The sequence below is a fragment of the Scyliorhinus torazame genome, chromosome 20, assembly GCF_047496885.1.
Source record: "Scyliorhinus torazame isolate Kashiwa2021f chromosome 20, sScyTor2.1, whole genome shotgun sequence".
Taxonomy (NCBI): domain Eukaryota; kingdom Metazoa; phylum Chordata; class Chondrichthyes; order Carcharhiniformes; family Scyliorhinidae; genus Scyliorhinus; species Scyliorhinus torazame.
In genome coordinates this window covers 18,388,857-18,414,941 of record NC_092726.1, presented here as the reverse complement: position 1 = coordinate 18,414,941, position 26,085 = coordinate 18,388,857, and the positions used below count along the sequence as shown (strand labels likewise).

At 44.3% G+C, this 26,085-nt stretch overlaps 1 protein-coding gene across 2 annotated transcripts in view; it reads right to left on the bottom strand.

Annotated features, from left to right (window-relative positions):
* Window positions 1-7,103: 7,103 nt before the first annotated feature.
* Window positions 7,104-26,085, bottom strand: part of LOC140396927 (golgin subfamily A member 7-like) — a 39,355-nt gene continuing 20,373 nt past the window's right edge. For both annotated transcript variants that reach the window (XM_072485861.1, XM_072485862.1), the window contains exons 3-6: window positions 25,461-25,613; window positions 23,613-23,714; window positions 15,030-15,094; window positions 7,104-11,616 (exon numbers count right to left, since the gene is read on the bottom strand). In XM_072485861.1, the coding sequence (XP_072341962.1) occupies window positions 15,047-15,094; window positions 23,613-23,714; window positions 25,461-25,613 (303 nt within the window). In that variant the 3' untranslated portion in view covers window positions 7,104-11,616; window positions 15,030-15,046. The remainder of the gene's footprint in view (window positions 11,617-15,029; window positions 15,095-23,612; window positions 23,715-25,460; window positions 25,614-26,085) is intronic.

The window sequence follows — 26,085 nt, the reverse complement described above, 5'->3', positions numbered from 1 at the left end:
GACGCCCACTGAGCAACGGTACGCTCAGATTGAGAAGCACAGGGATAGTAAAGTTTCACGACTACGTCTACGGCCTGCCAAAATTCACGGTAGAAACGGACCACAGGCCCTAGTCCATATAATCCACAAGGATTTAAACAACATGACACCTCGGTTTCAGCGAAGTCTTCTGAAGCGACGCCGCTACGACTTCGAACTTGTCTACACGCCAGGCAAAGAGCTGATCGTTGCAGATGCCCTATCCAGGTCCATTACCACACCGTGTGAACAAAGTGACTTCATCTGCCACATAGAAGCCCAAGTGCAGTTGTGTGCCACCAACCTTCCGGCATCTGACGAACAGGTAGTCCAAATTCGTGAGGAGACGGCCAAGGATCCTCTGCTGCAGCACGTGATGCAGCACCTTACCAATGGCTGGCAGAAGGAACAATGTCCCTTGTTCTATAACATGAAAGACAACCTGACGGTGGTGGAGGGAATCCTTCTGAAACTCAACAGGATCGTAATTCCTCAGAGCATGCGGGCTATGGTGGTAGGCCAACTCCATGAGGGACACCTTGGGGTCGAGAAATGCCGACGCAGAGCTAGGGAGGCGGTCTATTGGCCGGGCATCAGCCAGGACATTGCCGACACAGTCCTCAAGTACCCTACCTGTCAGAAGTTTCAACCAGCTCAACCCAAGAAAACGCTGCAACAGCACGAGATCGTGACCTCTCCGTGGTCCAAAGTAGGTGTAGACCTTTTCCACGCCAAGGGCCGTGACTACGTACTCCTGGACGACTACTTCTCCAGTTACCCAGAAGTGGTGAAACTGTCCGACCTCACGTCGAAGGCGGCAATCAAAGCCTGCAAAGAAACGTTCGCCAGGCATGGGATTCCGCTCACGGTAATGAGCGACAATGGTCCTTGCTTTTACAGCCAGGAATGGTCTGATTTTGCACAGTCCTACAAGTTCCATCACGCAACCTCCAGTCCCCACTACCCGGTCAAATGGGAAGGCCGAGAAAGGGGTCCATATTGTAAAGTGGTTGCTGTGCAAAGCTGCAGACTCAGGCTCCGACTTCAACCTGGCGATGCTGGCATACAGGGCAACCCCACTGTCCACTGGGTTGTCTCCAGCGCAGATGCTCATGAATCGCACTCTGATGACCACAGTTCCAGCCATCCATGTTCCAGACCTTGACCACCTCACAGTCTTACAGAAAATGCGGCAGTCACGGGCTCAACAGAAGGCCACATACGACGCTCATGCCACGGATCTACCCGAGCTGGCCCCAACTGATCATGCTTGTGTCCAGTTGCCTGAGGGCGGCTAGTCAGTCGCAGCTGTTGTGATCAACCAAGATCGTTCCTTGTCCGCATGGCTGATGGCTCCCTGCTACGGCGCAACAGACGGGCACTGCGAAGAGTTCCACGCCCGCTCCCTGACCGAAGTGCCCCGCCGCCTACGATGCTTCCTCCGGACGTACCCTGCACGAGGCCACCGATCTACCAGCAATCCTGCCGGCCCATGCGACCAGCGCGATGGCAGCGATCCCACCTATCCACGTGCAGGTGGCTCCTGAGCCACCTCTGCGGCGATCGACAAGAATTCGTCGCCCACCACAAAGACTGAATCTGTAGACTGAACTTTTGTACATTGTGACTTCATCGATTTAACCTCTGTAAATATTGTTTTGTTTGCCATGTATCTGCACTATCGACACCTTCCTATGTATATACGTTCATTTATATATAGTCAGATATATATATATATATATATGCACACGCACACCTTAGTATTTATCCAAGAAAAAAGGGGGGGGGGAAGATGTCATAATATCCACTCATGTGTATAATGAGATGCAGACAGGCAGTGATTGACATACAGGATGACCAGCAGGCACACAACACAGTGTAGCCAATCACCAGACAGGACACTACCACTATAAAGCCAGAGGGCACTAGGTTTCCTGCTCTCTCGGGACCCAGCCACTGAGACAGTCAGAGTCCACGAGCTAGCACAGTGCAAACACCATGCGGTAGCTAGTAAGTCTGTTCAGGCTACTAAAAGGTCTCCAGTCAGTTCAGTATAGTGTCGACCCACAGCTGAATTATGTATATCAGTTCTATCGTTGAATAAAACAGTGTTGGATCTTCTCCAGTGTTAGACGTCTGTTTCCAGCTTCCCTGCATAGAGTGCAGTCCACATCGACCCTACCTGCCTAACACATCAATCATGATGACCGGAGACAGGGCGAGGAGGTAGCAGGACACTTATCCTCAAGGATCTTTGATCAATCTTATCCTTTGCCTCGAATGGACGCATGGGAACTGTGGTATTCGCAGTTTAAACACCAGCAATATTCCCAGGGGACTTTTGCACATCTCACAACAGAACTTTAAGGAATTGTGCTCCAATCACAGTTACTGCACTAAATCGCCAAATACGGGTCAGTATTCCTGCTCAGTTGAAGATGTTCTGAACCGGTGATCCCAACAATTACGGATGAGGGCAACAAATTGGAAAAGGGTGGAAACCTGGTACTCTCCATATCACCATTTAAAGGGGAACACTTTATCAAATTCACAATTTAGCAAAATAAAATCAACCCAAAAGGATGTTTGTGGTGATTGACATTCTTAACCCTCACACTGGGATTGGTCGACCTGGAAGACAGTCCCAAGTTTCTGGGGTCATGAGCTAAGGGCACACACATGGGATTGGACTGCTTTGCGGATGTGGTTCCAGAGACACAAAGTGTTGAGTTAACAAGAAGGTTCTCTTAACAACTGATGGCTAATAAGGGAATTGGCAAGTCAGATGTTTAATGCATTCTACACAAACTGAAGTAATTTTACACATCATTAATCGTAATCATACCTCTACACAAAGATCGACAAATGTTTTTGCACACTTTGATTAATTGCATTGAGAGTATGAATTGTTCCAGAAAATTCACTTGATAAATTTAGGTCTGATTTTAATTTACTTCACAACAGTGTCAGATTGCGCCCCAGTTTAAAATGAACTGGGCACTTTGGCAAGTGCTCCAGATGGAAGCAGATTTCATTGGGAGCACAAGATACTAAGGGTTTCTCAGCAGCATTGGTGGGCTGAACATTTGCTCATTTTCTGAGTGGTACAGCATGCAGCAGTGGGGGCAGCACGGTAGCATTGTGGATAGCACAATCGCTTCACAGCTCCAGGGTCCCAGGTTCGATTCTGGCTTGGGTCACTGTCTGTGCGGAGTCTGCACAACCTCCCCGTGTGTGCGTGGGTTTCCTCCGGGTGCTCCGGTTTCCTCCCACAGTCCAAAGATGTGCAGGTTAGGTGGATTGGCCATGATAAATTGCCCTTAGTGTCCAAAATTGCCCTTAGTGTTGGGTGGGGTTACTGGGATAGGGTGGAGGTGTTGACCTTGGGTAGGGTGCTCTTTCCAAGAGCCGGTGCAGACTCGATGGGCCGAATGGCCTCCTTCTGCACTGTAAATTCTATGACAATCTATGCTGCTGCTAGCTGTGACTCACTGTGCTTGAGTCAGGAAGTTGAGGGATCAAGTTCCACAGGGATTTGAATATAAAAAAATAGGCTGGCATTCCTGAGCTAGTGCCACCTGTGAGAGGTGCTATCTATCAGTCAAGATATTAAACCAAACAGATCCGGTGGCACGGTTTCAAAGGAGAGGGTCTTTGCCCCTAGTGTCCTGGCCCATGTTTATACCTGAATTAACTGCACAAGGAAAACAGATCATTTGCTTGCAACTTGATTGCGGTGTCCTGCATTTCCAACAGTGTCATCACTTCAAAAGCTTTTCATTGGCTGTGAAGTATTTTGGGAGGTCACCCTAGTCATGAAAGGTGCTTTACAAATGCAGATTTTTCTTTCTTTCGAAAAGACAGGAAAACCCAACATTGACAGTTCCAAACAAGCTACTGCATCGTCACGTTCTTCGAACCAGTGGAAGAAAAAGATCCCAAATCCATAATATAATGTGAATGGAAGATTTCCTCGGAACATGGTGATTGGGCAGACCAACCTGGTGCTCTCCATATCACAACTTAAAGGGGAACACTTTGTCAAATTCACAGTTTACGGGTGTTGTTGAAAATCGAAATGCTAAGGTCACTCCAATTCACTTGTTGCACGAGTGCTGCTGAAGGAAGATCAGCTTGCGTTGCGAAGTACTCCAGCTTTTGTTCACAGGGAAAAGTAAAATCTTCCCACCGAATCTTGGCTCTCAAGAAAGGGCAGATTGAATTTCTTAGTGCAACAAAAATCATAAACTTCTCATATGTCTCCCTCTTGGTCAAGTCAAATTATACTGTTACCTACTGCTGGCACTTGTGTAGTTCTAATACATTGCATAAAGAAAACTTTCTCAATGACTGGGCTTTGTGAAGATAAAAGTTCCAACTGAAAGCCATCCACAAATGTTACTGATCCCCAAATATTTGCTCGGAGATAAAGAGGCAACATTTTGTTGCATCAATCAATTCATACCTTACAAACACCATTTTTATGTGAGGGCGATATTAGGAAATTGGGTCCACAAATGGGATCAAAGCATAGCAGGCAATTTAGGGGTTAAACAGACAAAGGGGAAAAAGACCTGCTCGCAGGGAGTCTGAGGGATACGCCAAAACCATGCTGGTGTTCCATGGTCCCATTCAGGCTTAAATTCGTTAGCGAGAATACACAGGATGCCTGTTCAGCAAGCTAAGTCACTAATATCCATCGTTCTTTGGGACACTCCTGTCTGACCAGCCATTAGCCCATTACAGAGTCTGGTGGCCTCTTTGTCCGTTAATGGGAGATTAGTTGCACATCAATAGTGTGCCTGTATTCTTTTGTCTAAATGGGAGTGGGTAAAAACAGCCAAGATCACGATGATGGGTTCAAGGCTGAAAACCCCAAGAGAGAACCTTTATTTGAGGGGCTGGGCAGAGCATAGAGAAAGAGAGAAAAAGAAAGGAGAGGAAGAAAAAAAATTAAAAAAAAAAAAAAGTGCGAGAACATCCTGTTTTCAACTGGTACAGAGGAGGCGGCTTAGGAAAGCAACTGAGATGTCAACAAAGTTGGCACCGAGGAAACGGGTTCTGAAAGAACTTTCCTGACAGAACAAAAATTGCTTCGTAAATGCAAGTATTGCCTTTGCCTGTCTGTGTAAATGGAGTGAAAGCTGTATGTTCATTTCAAATGCTGTTTAGTGGGAACTTGTGTGTTAAAACTTACAAAAGATATGTAATATTGTTAGGGTTGAAGTTTAAATCGTGTTTTTCTTTTGTTTTAATAATGTTGGTTTATAAAATAACCAAGTCCTATTTCTGATATTATCACTCTTGGAACAAATCGATCTTCTACACCACATTCAAACTTTAAAAAGCTGCGGCTCTGGTCCAGTATCCAAGCCACTGCTGAGAGCTGACCATGCGTCCATAACACCATGTGAAAATAAACTGGGAGGCGCGGGACATGCTTACTCATTTTGGGATGTCAGGAAGGAGAAATCTGGTGCGCAAAAGAAATCTAGCCTAAATTTAGATTGCATTTTAATTTGCTTCACAATAGAAAATGCGGCCATGTGAGAATGCTCTGTGTATGGAAAAGTGGACTGAATCATTATGGCCACTTTTTTTTTGATAATGTGTCATTTTGCTTGCACCTGCTGGTCCATCATTCACAACGTACCCAAGGTTGGTGGGACTGGGAAGGCCACACTATAGCCAGGCACAGCAACAAATTATCATTAATACAAAATTAAGTGTTTTACAACTGATGTACAACCACTTAAGTACTTTTGATGGTTCTTAGAATACAAGGAATATGGGCAGCTAATTTTCACACAGTACTGGAGGTAGTGACCAGATCACTAAAATCATCATAGAATTTACAGTGCAGAAGGAGGCCATTCGGCCCATCGAGTCTGCACAGGCTCTTGGAAAGAGCACCCTACCCAAGGTCAACACCTTCACCCTATCCCCATAACCCAGTAACCCCACCCAACACTAAGGGCAATTTTGGACACTAAAGGCAATTTATCATGGCCAATCCACCTACCCTGCACATCTTTGGACTGTGGGAGGAAACCGGAGCACCCGGAGGAAACCCATGCACACACGGGGAGGATGTGCAGACTCCGCACTGTGACCCAAGCCGGAATCGAACCTGGGACCCTGGAGCTGTGAAGCAATTGTACTATCCACAATGCTACCAACTGCTTTTCCAACATCTTGTATTGGATGAGGAACCTCTTCCTTGGGAGGACCAAAGCGATTGATTTTGGGCCTTGTCATCAATGTTGCTGCCTAATCACCAACTCCAAACTTCTCCCTGAAGATTCAGGCTGAACCATACTGTTCATAATGGGGTTGTCTGATTTACACTGTCGGCGCATCACGAAAATTGCTTTTTTTCCACGTCTTTTCATCCCAACATCCTTTAACTCTCATCTGTTGCTGAAACCTTCACCCACATCTTTGTTACAACTGGATTTAAGATTATGAAGTTCAGGAATTAGGAGGCTGGTCAGGCTGTAATACTTGAGATTATCTGACACATTACTGCTCATAATATCCTAACTCGTACAACTGGCACGCAGACATTTGCCAACTGAAAATAATTTGGTCTCCTTTCATGACTGCTCAAATCTTTTTGTTGTACAAAGTTTGACACAAAACCTGACTGCTTACATCTTTTCTGTGCATTTTGTTTGGGCTTCTCACAAGCTATCCAAAGTCACACAGCAATCACCCATGCACAGTAAAATTTAAAGAAGAATGGAAATGGTTCGGTATGATCAATGTGCATGTATCTAATAAATTGAAATAGAAAGCAGCACGAAAATGGCAGTGTCCCTTAGCCCTTGTCCAGGATTACGGTCAACTCATACCGTAAGGCTCGGTCTTTCTCACCTGGCCATGCATGTCTTCCATTCTGACCTGAACAGATAGAATTGGGCTGGGATAAACATGTCGCAAACACACACACACAAAGAATTCAAGCAACCCTCTAACACCAAGTTGAAATTGAACAGTGCACAGCTGAAAGATTTTTCCACCACAAGATTTTCCCATCCCACTTAGGAGACATCAACTGCAAAACACCTTCAGGAAGCACTAACTTTTGTAGAAGTATTTTATTTATTTTAATCAGTAAAGATAGAAAACAAAACAAGCAAGAGAACTTGTATCAAAGGACAGGTTTTTAAAAACAGCATACGAAAATAAAATAGAATCAAAACATCTCAGAGACAGGCACACAATATAAACAATGAGGTTCTTTGAGTTAAGGTACGTTTCAGAAGGTGCTGCACTAATTTCACTCCAAATCACAGAACAATTGTCAAAGATCTGATAGGAGTGCTTTTCACACACAATTCTGCTTAAATATCAAACAATGCCTATTGGACTGGTAGTCATCCAGATTACATTGCATACTTCTTTTGTTCAAAAATATAGGTTTCCATTCATTTATTTTCTTTTAAAAGCTTCATCGGTCATGTACCTTGCCTCTGTTGCAGCACCTCCACCAAAACCTCAAGTGACAACTGCACACAAGAAATCTGCTCCCCTATTTCATTGTGGATTTCATTAAAACTCCGAGAAATCTCGTCACATCAACTGGTAACTTAATGGATATAAAAAATATGCAACTAGCATCCCTGGTTTGGTTGTGTAACTCAGATCTTCCAAGTTCTTATCATGTTAACATGTGTGAAGGTCACACATGCACCAAAACAAATGAACTAGGTGGTATGGTCTATTTAAGGAAGAGGACTTTTTCTCCTCCAGGTGAAAAAGGGTTAGGGTGTGCCCGACAAGGAGGACAAGACAGTAAGATTTATGGCCTACTTCTTTAAAAACTAGACAGCAAAAATAAAAGCAGAAAATGCTTGACAATCTCAGCAGTTCTGACAGCATCTGTGGAGAGAGAAGGGAGTTAACATTTCGAGTCCGGTTGACTCTTTGTCAAAGCAATTATTTATTCCCATTAGGCCAAGACAATGGATTCTTAGGCGACTATCTTCAAAGTTAGAAATACACAAATCAGAATAGAGTTGAGTGCCAAATATGTTGCAAAACTCTACCCATCGCGAGCAGAAAATAATTGTGAACTCAGCCATTCCTGGAGCTATTAGAAGTTTGAATGTCGCTTCAGATGCATTGATACTGCTGACAATGTTTAATGCCACTAGCACCCCATCCCACTGTGATGAAATGAGTTGAAAGTGGTCAGAATTCTTTTGTGTTCTTAGTACGACGGACAGTTTGTCTTTCATCATGTCGCAGGGCAAAAAATATTAACAGACACCCACCCGCACCGTAACTTGTTCATGTTCCATGGCAGCCCACATGATCACTGTGATGCCCTTTAATTTTTATTTAAATACCTCAGCACGTCAGAAATGCAAAACAAATAGAGTTTCACATAATCTGATTCTGCATTTCTGAACTTTTTTCCCCCTCATCCAAAGATTTAGATATGCATCAAGACTCTCAAATGGATTTAGTAAAAATATCTTACTTTAAAAAATTATGCCCCAAGATAAACATCCTCAAACACTGACAAGACAGAAGTTGTCATGTCATTATTGCTTTATTTTCAAGTGAATTTTCTTCTGTGATAAGAAAGGTGTAAATGCATAAAGGACAGCAGCTTCAGAGTGAATTTGATCTTCGGACATCCAGATACATCTCCAAATGTTCCCAGGTGAGGTAATGCACAGTTAAGACCCAGGATATAGTCTTCCAACACACTCAGCACAAACAAATTACCACTAATTTAAACAGCAATGAAGAGACTTCTACTTTCCTCGTCACCTCTTATTCCCTCAGGGCCAACAGCAAGATAAACTTGTGTCACGGATCAAATTCACCCCAGTCAACACTGGTAGTTCAAAAACTTTCAAATCATTTAAAAAATAAAACTGTGCCGTTTCTGGAGCCTTGAGAATGTTCTACCCCAAGAAAAACAAACACTTTAGGATTGGGAGTGTGCACTTGTCACCTCACCAGATATTTGAAGACTCCTGTCTCGAGTTCGGTACAAACCTTTACCAAAGTCAAAACGCAATTCAGACCCTCAATCTATTCAACGTAATCTGATTGGTGTAGAAAAATGTACGGTATTTTTCCAAGGATCAACTCATTTGTTCCTTTAAAAGGTTATATAAGATTTTTGAAAAAAATGAGAATGTGAGAAATAGCACACACCAATAGAGGTAAATTGAAAAGTTCTGCAGATTTTTTAAACAAAAATCTCCCGTTGATTTGTACTGACCCTGCTCGTGGCCTCTGAGTGAGATTGCCCAATTAGTGCCAGTCAAATTACAGGCAGTTTTGTGCTGTGGACATGTGTCCACTGGGAACTGGCTTGACCCCCCCCCCCCTCCAACCCCCCGCCCTCAACCCCCTACACTCGGCCCAGCTTCCCCTTCACAGTCGCCCTGAAGAGACCTTCAGTCTGCCAGTGTGGGCTGGATTGAAACCCAGGTTTGTGGAATTGAAAAGGTCAATGTTCTGTTCGTTCTACTCCAATGCACAACTCAAAGCCCTTTCCCTTTTGTGCTCCCGAGGTCACACAAGGTTAGATTTAGTGTCAGATGATTGACAGCCAATTGTCTTGCACTCTGTTCAAATTATTTTCCGGGGATCAAGGTCAGGCTTTGTATTTTTCTTTCGATGCACTAACAAGCAGCAAAACTGCTCAGAGCTCTGCACAACACCGAACACAGTTGGGTTTGTGACAAAGTACAACCAGCAATTTCCCACATTTTATTTCTTTGTAAACCTTAAATGACTGCTTTTTAAAAAAAAAAATCAATTATATCAAAAGTGTTTATGAATTTTGCAGGTCGACAAGTTGGTGTTAAAGTTGTCACAAACTATGCTTCATATTACAAGTTACAAGAGAAAACACAAATAAGCAAACATTTAAGTGAGCTTCTTACCGAGCTATAAAGCTCCCAGAGGGACAAACCCAAGTAGAGCTAAACAGGGCATCAATACGTCATTAACCACTAAGAGTACTGACTGCGCCAAGGCTTCCATAATGCATGATGTGCTTTAGCTCTTGGATTTCAAAACTCACATTTTTTGAGGATGTGGGGACTTGTTGGAATCCCTGGCTAGTTGTGGCTTGAATATGGTCAATGGGTCTATGTCTGTGTGTGGGGGTGGAGGGTGGGTGCTGCTGGTGGTCACATGTATAGAAAAAAGTAGCACTCAAGGCCAGTGTACTACCACTCCCAGCTCAGCATTGTAAAAGTACAATCCAAGCTTTTGTGCAGTTATGTAAAACTGGAAAAGAATCAGCTATCTTGCACAAACATTCAACCTTTAATAAAACACACACGCACACACAAACTTTGATTAAACTTCTTTCTCTATAAATCCATCCTCCCATGTTCTTTACCCCTATTTTACCATCTCAGTAACGTAATGCAATTGCCCCTTGTGGTCGTATCTGCAGCATTTGCTAAGTGTGGAAGTTGTACATCAGTCAGGAATGCCAACAGTGAAACTTTGATCGAGAAAGCTCACAGAAATGTTATTTAGTTTTAATTTGAATTGCCCAAGTTACTAAAAAAAGAAACCACAAATGGGGTGTGCGCCAACACAACAAGATTGGCGACCAAAGACATTGAACATTTTTATTTTCATGGTTTGGATGTCCCTTGAACACCCCAACTGTCTTCACAGCTTTGAAGTATGCTGCTCACCAATCTTCATTTCTCACTTAACAATGCACTGTGGCAAAGCTCCTCTACTACCCAAGACTTCTCTTTGTCTCAACTGTATAACCTTTTCCCAATCTCTCAGATTCTTGGTCTTCTTTCCATTCAGAGCACTCTCTTTTTCTTCCCTCCAGGTTATATAACTCATGCTTACCCATAGCATCACTGTGTGCTAGCTAGTGACTGGTTAAAGGGTATACAATACCCAATCACTTACCCAATCACAGCAGGATTCTGTCTAAAGGTTCGACACCGAGCTCCATCTGGGATACTGCTGGAGGAACTCAAACCAATTCTCGCCTCCTGATATTAGGGACATTGGGTCTGCAGGCTCCGCTGAGATAAGCTCGCTATGCTGGGATCACCTAGTTTTGATCGCATTATCTTATACCTGGTAGAGCCCTCCCCTGCCAAGACAACTTTGTGCAGTCTTCTCGGAATTTTTTTAAAAATCAGTCAAACCTATGACTGAGGTGTCAAAAACCTCCAGTACTCTTAGGGTTAATTATATCGCACTGGCACACACTCAAAGAAAAACATCTTCAATTAGTTGTTGGATGACTAGCCAGGGCTTCGCACACCTATGAACTTACACTACGAGAGAGCATCACCACTGTACTATCAAACACTTCTTTAGACATTTTCTTCTGGTCTTCTAGTGATGTTAAAGAAACCTATTCAGAAAAGATTACAATTTGATCACAATAGTTATTTGCTTCCCCCCACCCACCTATCCCTCATATAGTATACATCATTCGAGGATACAGCAGATTGCAAAACATCCAATGTTTAAAGTGGCACCAAGGCCGTCAAGAATTTGTGGAATGATAGTCCAGAGACGAGGTAGGGTACGTGTTTGGTGCAGAAGAGGCCCGTATCCTTCGAAGCCTTGGTCCCACTGGTGAACAAAGGAAATGAAATAAATGAGGATATGTCAGTCACAATATAATCCAGCTCAGTATAAAATCACCGCTAGTGCTGAAAGCAAACGGTGTGCATTTCAGTGAATGGATTACTGCTCCACCTTCAGCACTTAATCCTCAGCATCAAGTGCATCCAGACCAGAAAGTTCAGGTTGCCTCAACTCCGCCTTGTCAAAGAACAAAGACAAGTACAGCACAGGAGCAGGCCCTTCGGCCTTCCAAGCCTGTGCCGACCATGCTGCCCTGAACTAAAATATTCTACACTTCCTGGGTCCGTATCCCTCTATTCCCATCCTATCCATGTAAAATTGTCAATCGGCATCAACTCCAATCACAGTGGGTGAGCGAGGTCATTGTCAGACAATTTAACATTTACCTATGTTTCTTAATACTTTATTTAAATGGTTTCTCCCAAGGTCAGGTGCACCGCAGTCAGATAGAAACTGCAGCTTCTTTTGTACAATCCTAGCTATCCTCCTCCACTCCCCACTGGTTTAGAGACTGTCCAAATGCAGCTCACACAGCACCTTTGGAGATGGCAGGGAGGGGGGGGGGGGGGCAGGGAGGGAGGGGGGGGGGGGGGGGCAAGAAATAACAAAAACTCATCATGCTCACAATGAACTTCAGCCAAAGTCAGAAAGGTCAAAGAACAGCTGACTCACTAGGCCATCCAGTCCCTACATAAAAGTATGTCAAAGGAAAGATAGAGAAGGAAAGCAAGTTGGAATATAATCTAAAAAGAATGATTTAGTTTATGACTATTTGTCAATGGCTGTGAACAACAGATAGCTTTTGCTGCGTGATGTTTATTTCGGAAAGCTTTCCACAAAGGACCACAATTTTGATCCTACCCTGCATGGTAAGCCATCAGCTTCTTTTCAAATTATATCCCAACACTCTCAATGCATAGCTCGCTCTCTTTCTCTACTTGCCCCACCTATTCTCAGATATCCTATTTTAATTACCAGGCAGTCATTCGTATTTAAAAGTCCCCACCCCAATCTCAGCAAGTAATTTGAAGTCAAATCATTTCACACAGGGAACAACGCAGTCAAAGTGTGGCAACAATTTGACCAACTTGCAACTCAATTCTCTGAAACCCCATGGCAGCATCATGTAGAACGTGTCGACAGGCAGAAACAATGCTTCCAAATTCGGGAATTTCAAGCCATTGTTTTCCAGCGACTGAACGATAAAACGGAACCACATGATTTGACTTCTTGAATTTAGTTTTGAAGGGAAAGAGAGGCAGAACTGAAGAGTGTTACTGTCAAGTCAAACAAATTGCATTAATTGGTGCAACCTCCTCTGCACATAAAATAATGATCAAAGCATGTACTTCTGGGAGGGGCAGATTTGTAAGGAGCATTAAAGCGAGCACAAACTTATTACATCAAACACGCCTGTGCTGTAAAACCCAAGCACGACTACAAGAACCGTGGACTGAAGTTAAGAAGTAGCTGGACGTTACAACAGAGATTTATTGGAATGGATGGATGGACTACAGTGGAAGGAAGGACCTTCCTCATCTGTAACAGTCCTGTGAAGTGAAGCTACAAATTAAAACTGCACATTTAGATCATAGAATTTAGATCATAGAATTTACAGTGCAGAAGGAGGCCATTCGGCCCATCGAGTCTGCACCGGCCCTTGGAAAGAGCACACTACCCAACGTCAACACCCCCACCCTATCCCCATAACCCAGTAACCCCACCCAACAGTAAGGGCAATTTTGGACACTAAGAGCAATTTATCATGGCCAATCCACCTAACCTGCACATCTTTGGACTGTGGGAGGAAACCGGAGCACCCGGAGGAAACCCACGCACACACGGGGAGGATGTGCAGACTCCGCACAGACAGTGACATTTACTCTGTTCAAAATGAAAAGCAGATTTCTGACATACAAAACGATACAGCAATGCTCGGGAAAACACGGAATCTTCCCATTTTTTTTACAAACAAGATTTTAAAATTAAAATTACTTCATCAGGCTAACCTCATGGTGCAACAGAACAGAAATGCTTTGAACTCAAGGATATATTGGCACTTGTTAAGGCGAGGAATAGTGAATTCGCAAGCTGAGGAAGGGAAAATGTCCGGAGATGAAGAAGGATTTTTAAAAATTCTTTCATGGGATGTGGGCGTCGCTGGTTGGGCCAACATTTATTGCCGTTCCTAATTGCCCTTGACCGGAGCGGTCTGCTTGACCATATTGTTGTGGGTCGGAGCCCCATGTAGGATGACTGATTTCCTTCTCCAGAGTACACTAACAAAGCAGATCGGTTCTTAACAACGATCGACAATAAGTTCACCATTATGCTTTTAATTCCAGATTTTTAAAAAAACCTGGGATTCAAATGCCACGATAAGACCGTGGTGGGATTCAAACCTGGGTCCAAAGAGCATTTTCCTGGGTCACAAGTGCAATGACAATTTTACTATGCCACTGCCTCGCCCGTCATCCGTCTTAAAATCAATCTTTCAACGCCAGAACCTGATCGCCAATCCACCACAAACTAACGGGATACAAACTTGGCATCTTTGCTTGTAACATGGGTTCTTCAATAAACTCTTAAAGTGATCGCATCCAACTGCACACAACCTAGTCTTGTCATTCAGAAGTCACAGGAATGGCTTGAACTGCCAGCCTTCTGTACATGGGGCTGAGATTGGGGAGAGGGAAGCAGATACAGGGAGAGCAAAAAGGAAAATTAAATGAGGACAGCCAAATATTAACTTGCCTTGAGCCCATTTAAATCCCATGTTCGAGAAATAATGTAAATACTGTTTAACTGGCCCAAACATCCATCATAGTAATGAACATAAAAGTACTCTGAGGGCAAACGTTTAAAATCTCCAGTCGTGCAAACTTCATAATCGGGTAAATTTCATGTTCACTCACTTGCCTGAAAGCAAATCTGCATTAAAAACAGAATGGGGGGGGAAATCATTTTTGAAATATGGATGGTCTCCAATTCGGCAACTTTTGAACAAATTTCATTCCGCATCTACAATGGTGTGAAACCATCTATTTCACCGAGACACAAACACTTTGTTAAGATGCTGGGGGTCTATTTTGTACAACTGTACACTGCAGATTCCTCATGTTACTTCACAACTGCCAGATACCAGCCAGAATAACTTCCAACCAGTGAACGGAAAGAAGCTTAACAACAAGTGAAGCACCCCCGATTCACTTCACTTGCAGACCCGTTGAACAAAGCTGCTTTTCAGGATCGTATGTCAGGAATGCTTGAGCAGAGACACTCCATACTTCATGATTGAACATTGCCAACACCAATCTATCATTCAACAGTGATGGCACATTAAGATCTTCAGTGTTGCTGTTTAAGAGAAAGCAGTGACCAATCCTGAAAGTTCATACCTTAGTTTTTGCACACTTCATCTTCCACTACTGAAATTTCTATCTTCATAAATGGAGATTTCAATCTGCAGCAGCCAGAGTTAAGGAAACAAATGGAGTATTCAAAGCATCTCGGAGATAATATGACACAGACTTCCTTTGGTGTCATTTGAAAATAATGGGATCTGTAAACTGTGATGACCAGGATGGGAGGACTGCTCAGTTTATCTCACCTTACAACTCCACAGGTCGCACGTGTTTAAAAGTATCAAAATGCCACTTATAAAAGAGACTTTAACAAAACTTCTTTCAATAAACTCAGAATAATTGAATTACTAAACTAAACTTTTTTTCATAAGTTGCAAGAGCTGGCGGACACAAATGTACTCTGGAAGTATAACTATCGATCCCCTTTTTTTAAAGAATACCCGAGCGCACACGCACAAACAAAGGACAAACAGGTAGGGTCTCTGCAGAGATGGGCTTTGGAGGATAGGCTTTAGAAAATAAACGATAAAGGGCACACTGGGCTTCGATGCTGTTGACATGGAGCCAGTCCCAGGAGATATCTGGAGGTTCTCACGAACAAGAGCTTTGGCTTGGAGGAGGGTGTCTGTCAATAGTAACTGTTTATACTTGCTGACTATCTATTAGTATGCGGTATGTGGCCAGATATATCCCTGTGGAGGCAAATATACCAATAAAGCAGAATGTGAATCAAGGAAAATAAGCAGAAAACATTCTATGCTGAGTGAGTTGATGGCCTGTTAGACTGCAGTTATGCCATTATATTAGCAGCAGAACAACATCCAATGCTATGAAAGTGACATGTAGGATTGTTGTGAAGACTTCCATCGTAATGTTGCCCAATGATCGACACAACATTTGAATGGAGCATCAACAACTTCAAATATCAAAGTAACCACATCCCAGCTCATTCAGCATCTTCAGCAGGGAGGAAAAGTAAAAAAGGAAGGGAAACCACTAAATCCAACCAACACACTCCGCATATACAGGTGCACAATGGAACAGAATTCCTACAGTGTAGAAGGAAGCCAATCTGCCCATCAAGTCTGCACCGATCTTGTGACAAAGCAGGTTTCCTCCGGGTGCTCCGGTTTCCTCCCACAGTCCAAAGATGTGCAGGTTAGGTGGATTGGCCATGATAAATTGCCCTTAGTGTCCAAAAGGTTAGATGGGGTTACGGATAGAGTGGAGGCTTGGGCCCAAGTCGTGTGCTCTTTCCAAGGGCCAGTGCAGACTCGATGGGCCGAATTGCCTCCTTCTGCATTGTCGGGATTCTATGAATAAAGATGCAAGTACTTGTAGTACTTGTTTAAAAAATATTTTATTCAGGTATTTGAAAATGTTTATAACAGTAACAAAAACAATGACATCAACATGGTAAAATAAACATTTCCACCCCCAGCCCAATCTTCACACAGCTCAACCATACAACAACAATCCGCCTGCCTCACCCCACCCTTGGAATACTGCATCTGCTGACATTTTTAATATTCCCCGAGAAAGTTGACGAACGGCTGCCACCTCCGGGAGAACCCTAATATTGACCCTCTGAAGGCAAATTCTATTTTCTCGAGTCTGAGAAACCCCGCCATGTCACTAACCCAGGTCTCCACACTCGGGGGCTTCCAGTCCCTCCACATTAATAAGATCTGTCTCCGGGCTACTGGGGAGGTGAAGGCCAGAATGTCGGTCTCTTTCACCCCCTGAACTCCCGGATCTTCCGACACTCCAAAGATCACTACCTCCGGACTCGGCACCACCCGTGTTTTGAGTACCGTGGACATTGCCTTAGCGAAACCCTGCCAAAACCCTCTAAGCTTCGGGCATTCCCAAAACATGTGGACATGATTTGCTGGGCTTCCTGCGCACCTCGCACACCTATCCTCTACCCCGAAAAACTTACTCATCCTAGCCACTGCCATGTGTGCCCGGTGGACTACCTTAAATTGTATCAGGCGCACGATGAGGTATTAAACCTGCTTAGGGCACCCGCCCATAGCCCCGCCTCTATCTCTCCTCCTTGCTCGTCCTCCCACTTGCCCTTGAGCTCCTCCACCGGAGTTTCCTCCGCCTCCGAAAGCTCCTGGTAAATATCTGAAACCTTCCCCTCTCCCACCCAGGTACTGGAAACTACTCTATCCTGTATCCCCCTTGGCAGCAGCGGAAAGGCCAGCACCTGTTTTCTCAGGAAATCGCGCACCTGCAAATACCTAAAACCATTCCCGGCTGGCAATTTAAATTTATCCCCCAAAGCTTTCAAGCTGGGAAAGCTCCCACCTACAAATAGATCCCCCATCCTTCACATCCTGCCCTCTGCCAACTCCGGAACCTGCCATCTAGCCCACCCGGCACAAACCTGTGGTTGTTATAAATCGATGCTCCCTCCACTCTGTTATATCTCCTCCACTGCCCCCGATCCTCAGAGCCGCCACCACTACCACCGGATCTGTGGAGTATCGTGCCGGCGAGCACAGCAGAGGTGCCTTTACCAATGCTCCCAGACTGGTATCTTTACATGACGCTGCCTCCATCATCTGCTCCCATGCCGATCCCTCCCCCACTACCCACTTCCTGATCATGGCTATATTAACCGCCCGGTAGTAATTGCAGAAGTTCGGCAGCCCCCAATTGGCCATGGCATTAAGAGCCTTGAGGAACTGGAAAGGGCTGGTTCGGCAGGGGGTGGGAGAGGGGGGTGGGGGGGGGAGGGGGGCTGGAGCACCGGGTCTCGCCCTACGCAGGTGACCTGCTCTTGTACATTTCAGACCCATTGGAGGGGATGGGGGAAGTAATGCGAATCTTGGGGGAATTTGGTAATTTTTCGGGGTAACCCCCCCCCCCCCCGACTGCGCTGGAGCAACACCTTCTTCACTCGTGCCCACACAAAGCCCGAAATAATCTTATTCACCCGCTTGAAAAAGGCCTCAGGGATGAAGATGGGGAGGCACTGAAAGACAAACAGAGGGAGGACTGTCATTTTCATGGTCTGTACCCTCCCTGCCAGTGATAGCGGGAGCATGTCCCATCTCTTAATGTCCCCCATTTGTTCTACCAACCGGCATAGGTTTAACTTGTGTAGTACCTCCCATGTCCAGGCCACCTGGATTCCCAGATATCGAAAGCTCTTCCCCACCATTCGAAGCAGCAGCTCTCCCAGTCTCTTCTCCGGTCCTCTTGCCTGGATTGCAAACACCTCGCTTTTCCCCATGATCAATTTATACCCCGAAAAATTACCAAATTCCCCCAAGATTCGCATTACTTCCCCCATCCCCTCCAATGGGTCTGAAATGTACAAGAGCAGGTCATCTGCGTAGGGCGAGACCCGGTGCTCCAGCCCCCCTCCCCCCCCCCTGCCGAACCAGCCCTTTCCAGTTCCTCAAGGCTCTTAATGCCATGGCCAATGGCTCTATGGCCAGAGCAAACAGTAATGGGGAGAGGGGGCACCCTTGCCTCACCCCTCGGTGTAGTTCAAAATACCCCGACCTCAGCCGGTTCGTACACACTCGCTACTGTACCCCCCCCTTTACATAAAGTGCACCTCCTGCCAACATCAATAAAATCAGTCTACTGTGCTCTTCTTTCAAATTACACAGCCTTTCTGCTAGTCCATCTCATATTCTTCTCCTATGCCTTGCAGAACACACCCATAATTTAAAACACACTACGTGAAAGAGCAGAGACTGTGAAATTGCTGTGGTATTTTCGTCAAATATTAAATAAGTACAATGTGTTGAATGTGTCCCAAGCATCAACCATCCTGTGTGAACATCTGTATGACATACAGGCAAACACAACACCTTCTTATTTTCCCACAGCACAAGGCAGCTACTTGAATATGAATCACAAGATGCTCCAATTGCTTCAGTCACTTTCCTCACCATGTCTAATCCATGGTCCAAGAAAATTTAAATTGCTGTAGTTCCAGTAAGTAATTGGAATATTTCGCCAAGACCGGCAGGGGTTACAGAGGTAACTAACCATACGAAACACAGCAAGTCAATTCCACTGGCAACATTTAAAACGCATTCACAGAAATCTGCCATTTATTAAAACAATTCACCTGGATTGTCAGGGGGTGAGCCAAATGCACGAATCGCTCATTCCTGAACGAAGTAGATTAGGAAACGTCCATCATACCATTTAGGTAGCTGATCACAACAGAGGCTTCACAACAGCAGGGAGATAAGCAAACGCACATGGACATTCTGAAGGCAGGATCAAGCATGGCACAAATGCCCTCCATGGTTCAAAAAACTTGCTGATGCACTCATGACAAAAACAAATGGCGATTTGGCAGGAGTCCGAGAGCCCTACTGGTCAAGACAGAGAAGCACCTTTCACTATCTTCAGAGAGATCAGCTGATGGGAGCAGGGAGGGCGGCATGGGGGCTGGTGCTGGGAAAGAACGCAGAATGTGATCTGCCAAGCTGATTTTCCCAAAAGGCAAGTTCTACCATGCAAAAGAACTTGCAGCTCAAGAAGTCAGTCAGCAGAGCCATTGGCCATTCTGACCCTGCACTATGGAGCTCTTTCCCACATCCCTGTGCTTTGCAATCCCCCTCCATCCCTGTGCAGACTCCCCACAGACAGTGGCCCATGCCGGGAATTGAACCTGGGACCCTGGAGCTGTGAAGCAACAGTGCTAACCACTGTCCTACCGTGCTGCTTATGCAAATACAAAAAGAAATTACTTTCCAACTAAGGAATTTCTTTAAAAAAGCTTATTTTCTGTAATATTCTCAGGAATAAATTAAATGCAAAGATTATAACTTTTATTTAAGGAAGCGCAGAAGTCACACTGCTGGTCCGCAAGGAACCTATATTCCCCAGAGACTCCACTATACATGGGGCACAGGAATGGAAGAGAAAATATAGAGTCAGTGAACATGAGCCCCATCTTCTAAGCCCGTCTGCTATGGAATATACATATAGGAATTTTTTTTATTTTTTTTAAACACATAAGGTAAGTATTTACATACTGCTGCTTGTTCTCCATACTCAGTGACAGGAATGACACCATGTGCTCTGTGGCAGAAAGACGTTTTGTTTTTATTAAGCTTGATCAACATTGAAAAGAATTGAACTATGCAACTGTTTTACTGCCTTCACTGGTGTGGTGGATTTTTAAACATGTATTTACGGTGAATGACTGCACAACTGTTCCCTAATCCTGGGGGGTCTGAACTTCTTCCACATGATTTAGAGGCCATCCTGTTACTGTACAACATCATAATCTGTACACAGTCTCAGATCCCAGATTGCCAGGGATCCAAGGATGCACCTCCCTCTGTGAAACATCATGAGTGCTACTCTTTTATTAATGAACTAGCAGCCAACAGTGCTGACAGCTCCTTTAGAGAAGCAATGCATCTCCGTGGTAAATCAGGCACCGTACAGGCTTTTGCCACACAACTTCCATTTTAATCAGCAACAACTACCTGTTGACACTCAATAACATCAAATACAGGAGACCAGCTGAGATCTTTGACATTAAATTATCACATGGCTACGTAGAAAGATGGATGCGGGAGCCTGTCAGAGGTGTAGGCTTACATTCTGGCAAGTGGAATCATTACAGGCGCCTGTGCTTTGGCGTTACCTTATAAAAGCAGCGCACTGTACAACTCCCAATACCACCCAGGATTGCACCCACACAGGGAACCAATACTTGCGACACCACACAATCGGGTAAATTCCACCTGTCCTTAATTCAAGTGAAAATAAAGTCAGTACAAATATTTCTCAAGGCGGATCTTTTTTCCATCCAATTATCCAGAAGGAATTTGACCAGGTGACCAAACGGGACGAGTGCTCAGACAGAATTTTCTGATCACTTATCAAACCAAGGTTGCTCGTGAGACAAGCAGATGGTCTCTGACTGAGATCTAGCTAAGAAATGAGCCATTATGTTTAGGCACATAATAATAATAATCTTTATTGTCAAAAGTAGGCTCCCATTAACACTGCAATGAAGTTACTGTGAAAATCCCCTTGTCGCTACACTCCGGCACCTGTTCGGGTATGCAGAGGGAGAACTCAGAATGTCCAAGTTACCTGATAGCACATCTTTCGGGACTTGTGGGAAGAAACCGGAGCACCCGGAGGAAGCCTACGCAGACATGGGCAGAACGTGCAGACTCCACACAGACAGTGACCCGAGCCGGGAATCGAACCTGGGACCCTGGAGCTGTGAAGCAACAGTACTAACCACTGTGCTACCGTGCCATTAAAAGGAATTTGAACATTTATTATTTAAAGGCTGCCAGGAAGCTAAGCTGATTCTCCAATTATTACACAGGACTTCAAGAGTTTAAAAATGGATCAGCCTGAAAGTTTCACACACAATTCCTTCAGTAGATGCCAAGTTTTTGAGCATTGCTTTGTCACTTCAATGAACTTCCCAGACAGTAGATGGAGCAGCCTCTTTTCAGAGCTATGCATTACTGCCTAATATCTGGACTGTTGAGGTATAAATCTTGGGTTTTCTGCTTACTGATGAAAACAAAAAGCAAATTCCAAACAGAACAGACCAATACAAGGAATTTGAGTAGATCCTGTGGGCGAGATCTCCCGACAACACACTCCCGCCGTGGGTTTCCCCACCAGCGTGGGGAGAACAGAGAACCTCGGCCAGTGACTGAAAGCAAATATAACCTAAGACAATGTGTACAATGGCCAAGTTCAGCCTCATCCAACTGCAATCCCATTTCAACAAAAGGCTTGATATCTTTAACATCCTAATCAGCAGTCTCCCCAAACTCCACCCAATCTCATCCAGAACTCAGGTGTTTGTATCCCATTCTGTATGAAGTCCCAAAGACTCATCTCATCCTCACAAACCTCTTCAACCCTTCGCCATACAACATGGGCTGTTTAGCACACTGGGCTAAATCGCTGGCTTTGAAAGCAGACCAAGGCAGGCCAGCAGCACGGTTCAATTCCCGTACCAGCCTCCCCGAGCAGGTGCCGGAATGTGGCGACTAGGGGCTTTTCACAGTAACTTCATTGAAGCCTACTTGTGACAATAAGCAATTTTCATTCTTCCCAAATTCACTGCCTCCTCTCTGTCCGGCTATTTGCTCAAAAAGTCATATTTTAGTTTCATGATTTTGTGGCCATCTGCACCCCCAAAAATTTCCAAATTAGTTCAGATGTCTCTCACTTCTGACTTGACCCAAATATACTTTCAACTATTCCTTATTTCTGTTCAGTTGTTGCTCGCAGAACACGTAGCATGACACTCGACAATCTGGTTTACATGGTAACCGCTGTCTGCACATGAAGGAGTCGGATAATCTTCTACTTGCACTATCTTCAACTGGACCAATTAACCTCACTCACGCGCTGCTCATTGGCCTCAGATACCTTGCAAAGCACCTCACTACTCTTGAAAAGGCGCTGCAGTCAATTTTACATCGTTTTACACAAAGGATGCATTGAGAGTTAAATAAAGAACTCTCCAAAATCTTTAAACTGCAGTTCAACAGCGCAGGAGGTCCAGGACGGGGGAAGAAGAAAGCCCGTTAAAACAACAGAACAAAAAAAGGTGGAGGCTATAGGACTCCTCAAATCTGTTCCGCTATTCAACATTATAACCAAACTTCCACCTTAACTTGCCCACTCTACCCGATTGGTGTCTGAAAATCTACCAATCTCAATCATACTCAGACCGCTGTGGCAGAGAATTCAAAAGATTTTCACCCTTCCAAATGAAGAAATTTCTCCTCATCTCAACCCTGAATTCAAACTCTTAGCCTGGAGCAAAGATCCCAAGTTCTAGATCCTCCTCAGCCAGGGGAAACAGCTCACTCAAAGTGAGCGACAATGCTGTGGTTCTGCAGGAGGCTGTCCAACTGTCCTCTCCACACAACAAAACGGACGATGAAGGGAATCAGGTTAAAAAAAACTGAGCAGCAGGAAAAATAACTGGCAAAATAACAACAGCTTCTAAAATCTGCAGTTTCCCTTTTCAAAAACAGAAGCTGATTATATCAAAGAAAGAACGAAGAAAAGTCCAGCACAGGAACAGGCCCTTCGGCCCTCCAAGCCTGCGCCGACCAAGCCTGCGCCGACCATGCTGCCCGTCGAAACCACAATCTTTGACACTTCCGGGGTCCGTATCCCTCTATTCCCATCCTATTCACCTATTTGTCACTCCCTTAAACGTCACGAGAGTCCCTGCTTCCACCACCTCCTCCGGCAGTGAGTTCCAGGCACCCACTACCCTCTGTGTAAAAAAAAAAAGAAAATCATTTCTGGAGATTCAGAGTTGATTTTTATAAAGAAACTTCAACCTTGTTGATTACATGTAAACTGCTGCCCGTCAATCTGCAGAGAGTACAGTATTCATACAGGAACTGAAAGAAATACAAAAAGGCGTCTTTTATTCAAGCCCAGATTTTGTCAAGTTTAAATCAGAATAGAAAATGCAATACTTTTGCGCTTAAATCATGTGCCACCATAATAACATTGGGAAATCTTATATACAGCTATGGAAGGAAGAGCGACAATGTTCAGAACAGGTCAGCAAGTGGATTAAGGAACAGCAGATGCGAACCAGTAACCAGAAAAGGATACAACTCTCAATCCTCTTTCAATTGGATCGACTATGATGAGGCCTCGCGGTGCATACATCTTCTCGTTTTGTTCCTGGATGTATTTGGCGATCTTTTTCAACACCTGTAGCCAAAAAATAAAAAGGATCAACAACATAAACGCAGGAAATAAATTTTAAAAATCAATTTGATCTGTTTAAGTATAACTTATTACCAAAAATGGGGTTGTAGCTGACCACCGGTGCATAATTTTACAACCACATACATTTTTTCCATTCTTTCATGAAATTTGGATGTTGCTGGCAAGCCCAGCAATTGATTCCCAACACCAATTTCCCTCGAGATGGTGGTAGCGAGCACATTAAGGGTTTAAGACGAAGATCGGGCGAGACGCGCTCTCGGATTCGGGTGAAATAAAGAGCTGGGACAAGGTTATCGGGACCATCCTCGCCACCACAGAAGAGTATCACGTTCACGTCAAATTGAATGGTGGGGTGAGGGAGAAAGCAAAATACTCAATTTAAGTCCGATGACGCATTGTCTGTCCAGACATTTGCTGAAAAAAAGTTGTATTTTCTTTAAGAGGTCCTGTTTACTCTTCAAAACACAATATAACGGACATCACAAATCAATGAAACCAACCTGGCTCGCTGCATCTATTCTTGGGGGGCAGGGGACGTTGTCTGTGAACATGAGGGGCGCAGAAGGGGGTTTCTTTAAATGCAAGGACGAAGCATGCCTCTGCAAGCATGGAATGTGCAATTTGCATTATCTATTCATCAATGCTGCTCGTCAGTCACTCTGGCAATGAATGACAGAAAGGCGAGCAAACTGCAGTCTGAAGTCACTTCAACTCCGCTATTCTCCAGATCTCTGACAAGCCAAAATTGAAATGGGAGAAGCCGGATCGTTTTTCACAATCAATAATTTGTGACAGATATTCTCACCGAGTAGAAAATGTGCCCAGTTCTCTCTTGCCTGCTTATCAAAGGGAGCCTTCATAGTTTAATTAGCTCATGCATACTATTTCAGGTCACAAGAAAGAAAGGCACAAAACAATCATCGGCAGTCAGATTTGATACTGGTCAGTCAATCCCTGTAGTATGAATTCAAGTTTCCATCACAATCTGTGGAAGGCGAACAATTTCCACATATTTAGCAAGGCATTTCCTTTAAAAGGCTATCTTTTCCACAGAGCTTCCATTAATGGGGTAATGTCAGAAAGACTTTAAGTGACTAATGCAACATTTTCCAGAAAAAAAACCAATGGGAGTCATTCAAAACTCACATTATAGGCAGAAGATTAGTAATAAGGGGGCCAGTAGAGCACTGGCAAGGGAAACAATTTTCACAGCTAAAAAAATGGCTGATTTCTTCTTCTTTGTGCATTTGGAGAGAGCAACATGGAATGACTTCATTCAGGTCATGTGCCACAGGCCTCGCATAGAAGCACGGACAGACGTTTGGGAACATGTTGCCCATTCACCCTGTATTCATAATACTGGTCTACACAAGACAAAGTTAACATAAACTAACAATTCAGAGTGCGCCAGAACACCACCACCAAGGTTCTGCAAACAAGAACTGGCAGAAAACACAAATGCTGAAAATGGGAGGAGAAAATGTTCAGCAGGTTAGTTAGTCCGAATCTGTAGAGGAGGAGATTGGATGATGGTTCTAATCTACCCCAAATACAAGCTGCCACCTTCCCTCTTTACAGATTTACAACCATTTTCAGATGGTTAGGTGGGAAAGGTTCGGGGTTGCAACTGTCCTATTGCCATTCCAATTTCTGGAGAAACAAAGTAGACCATTTAGCTTGGAGTAGTCCTAACCACTGACATGATATCCATACTGAAAATCTACTCACCTTCTCGTAGTGGGTCTCCATGCACAAGAAAATGGTGTAAGCGGTCAAGCATGCCAAGCAGCCCTCCACATAGGACTGCCCCCCAACCTTCTCAGCCTCCGCATAAAGGTTGTTTAGTACCCTGATGGTTTCTTCAAACTGCTGCCTGTCAATCTGCAGAGAGTACAGTATTCACACAGGAATCGTAAGAAATACAAAAAGGCAACTTTTCTCCAAGCACAGCTCCCAAACGGACAGACTATTGTTCACTTGGAATGAACGAAAGTAAGTTCACAGTTTATTGCCTAAAACTTACCTCCCAAATTAAAACTCAACTATAAGTGGCTGGGTGGGAGATCCAGTAAAGTCCTGATATAGAAAATAACCAAGAAAATCAAAACCAATCATGGTTCCCGAATACTTCCCTGGCTTTTTTGGGGTGTGGTCCAAGGAGCAAGTGGAGGAAAATTAAAATCCCAAACTAGCTCAACAGTTTGCAATCACCAGTCTGGGCAGAATTTTCCATAACTGCGATGAGGGAGCCAAGATTAGACAGCATCGGAAGGGAGCAGCACAAAAGAGGGCCCACATACGCGAGAACAGAATGTGCTCCCACATCATCAAAGTCCGTGCTTGGACTAATCTG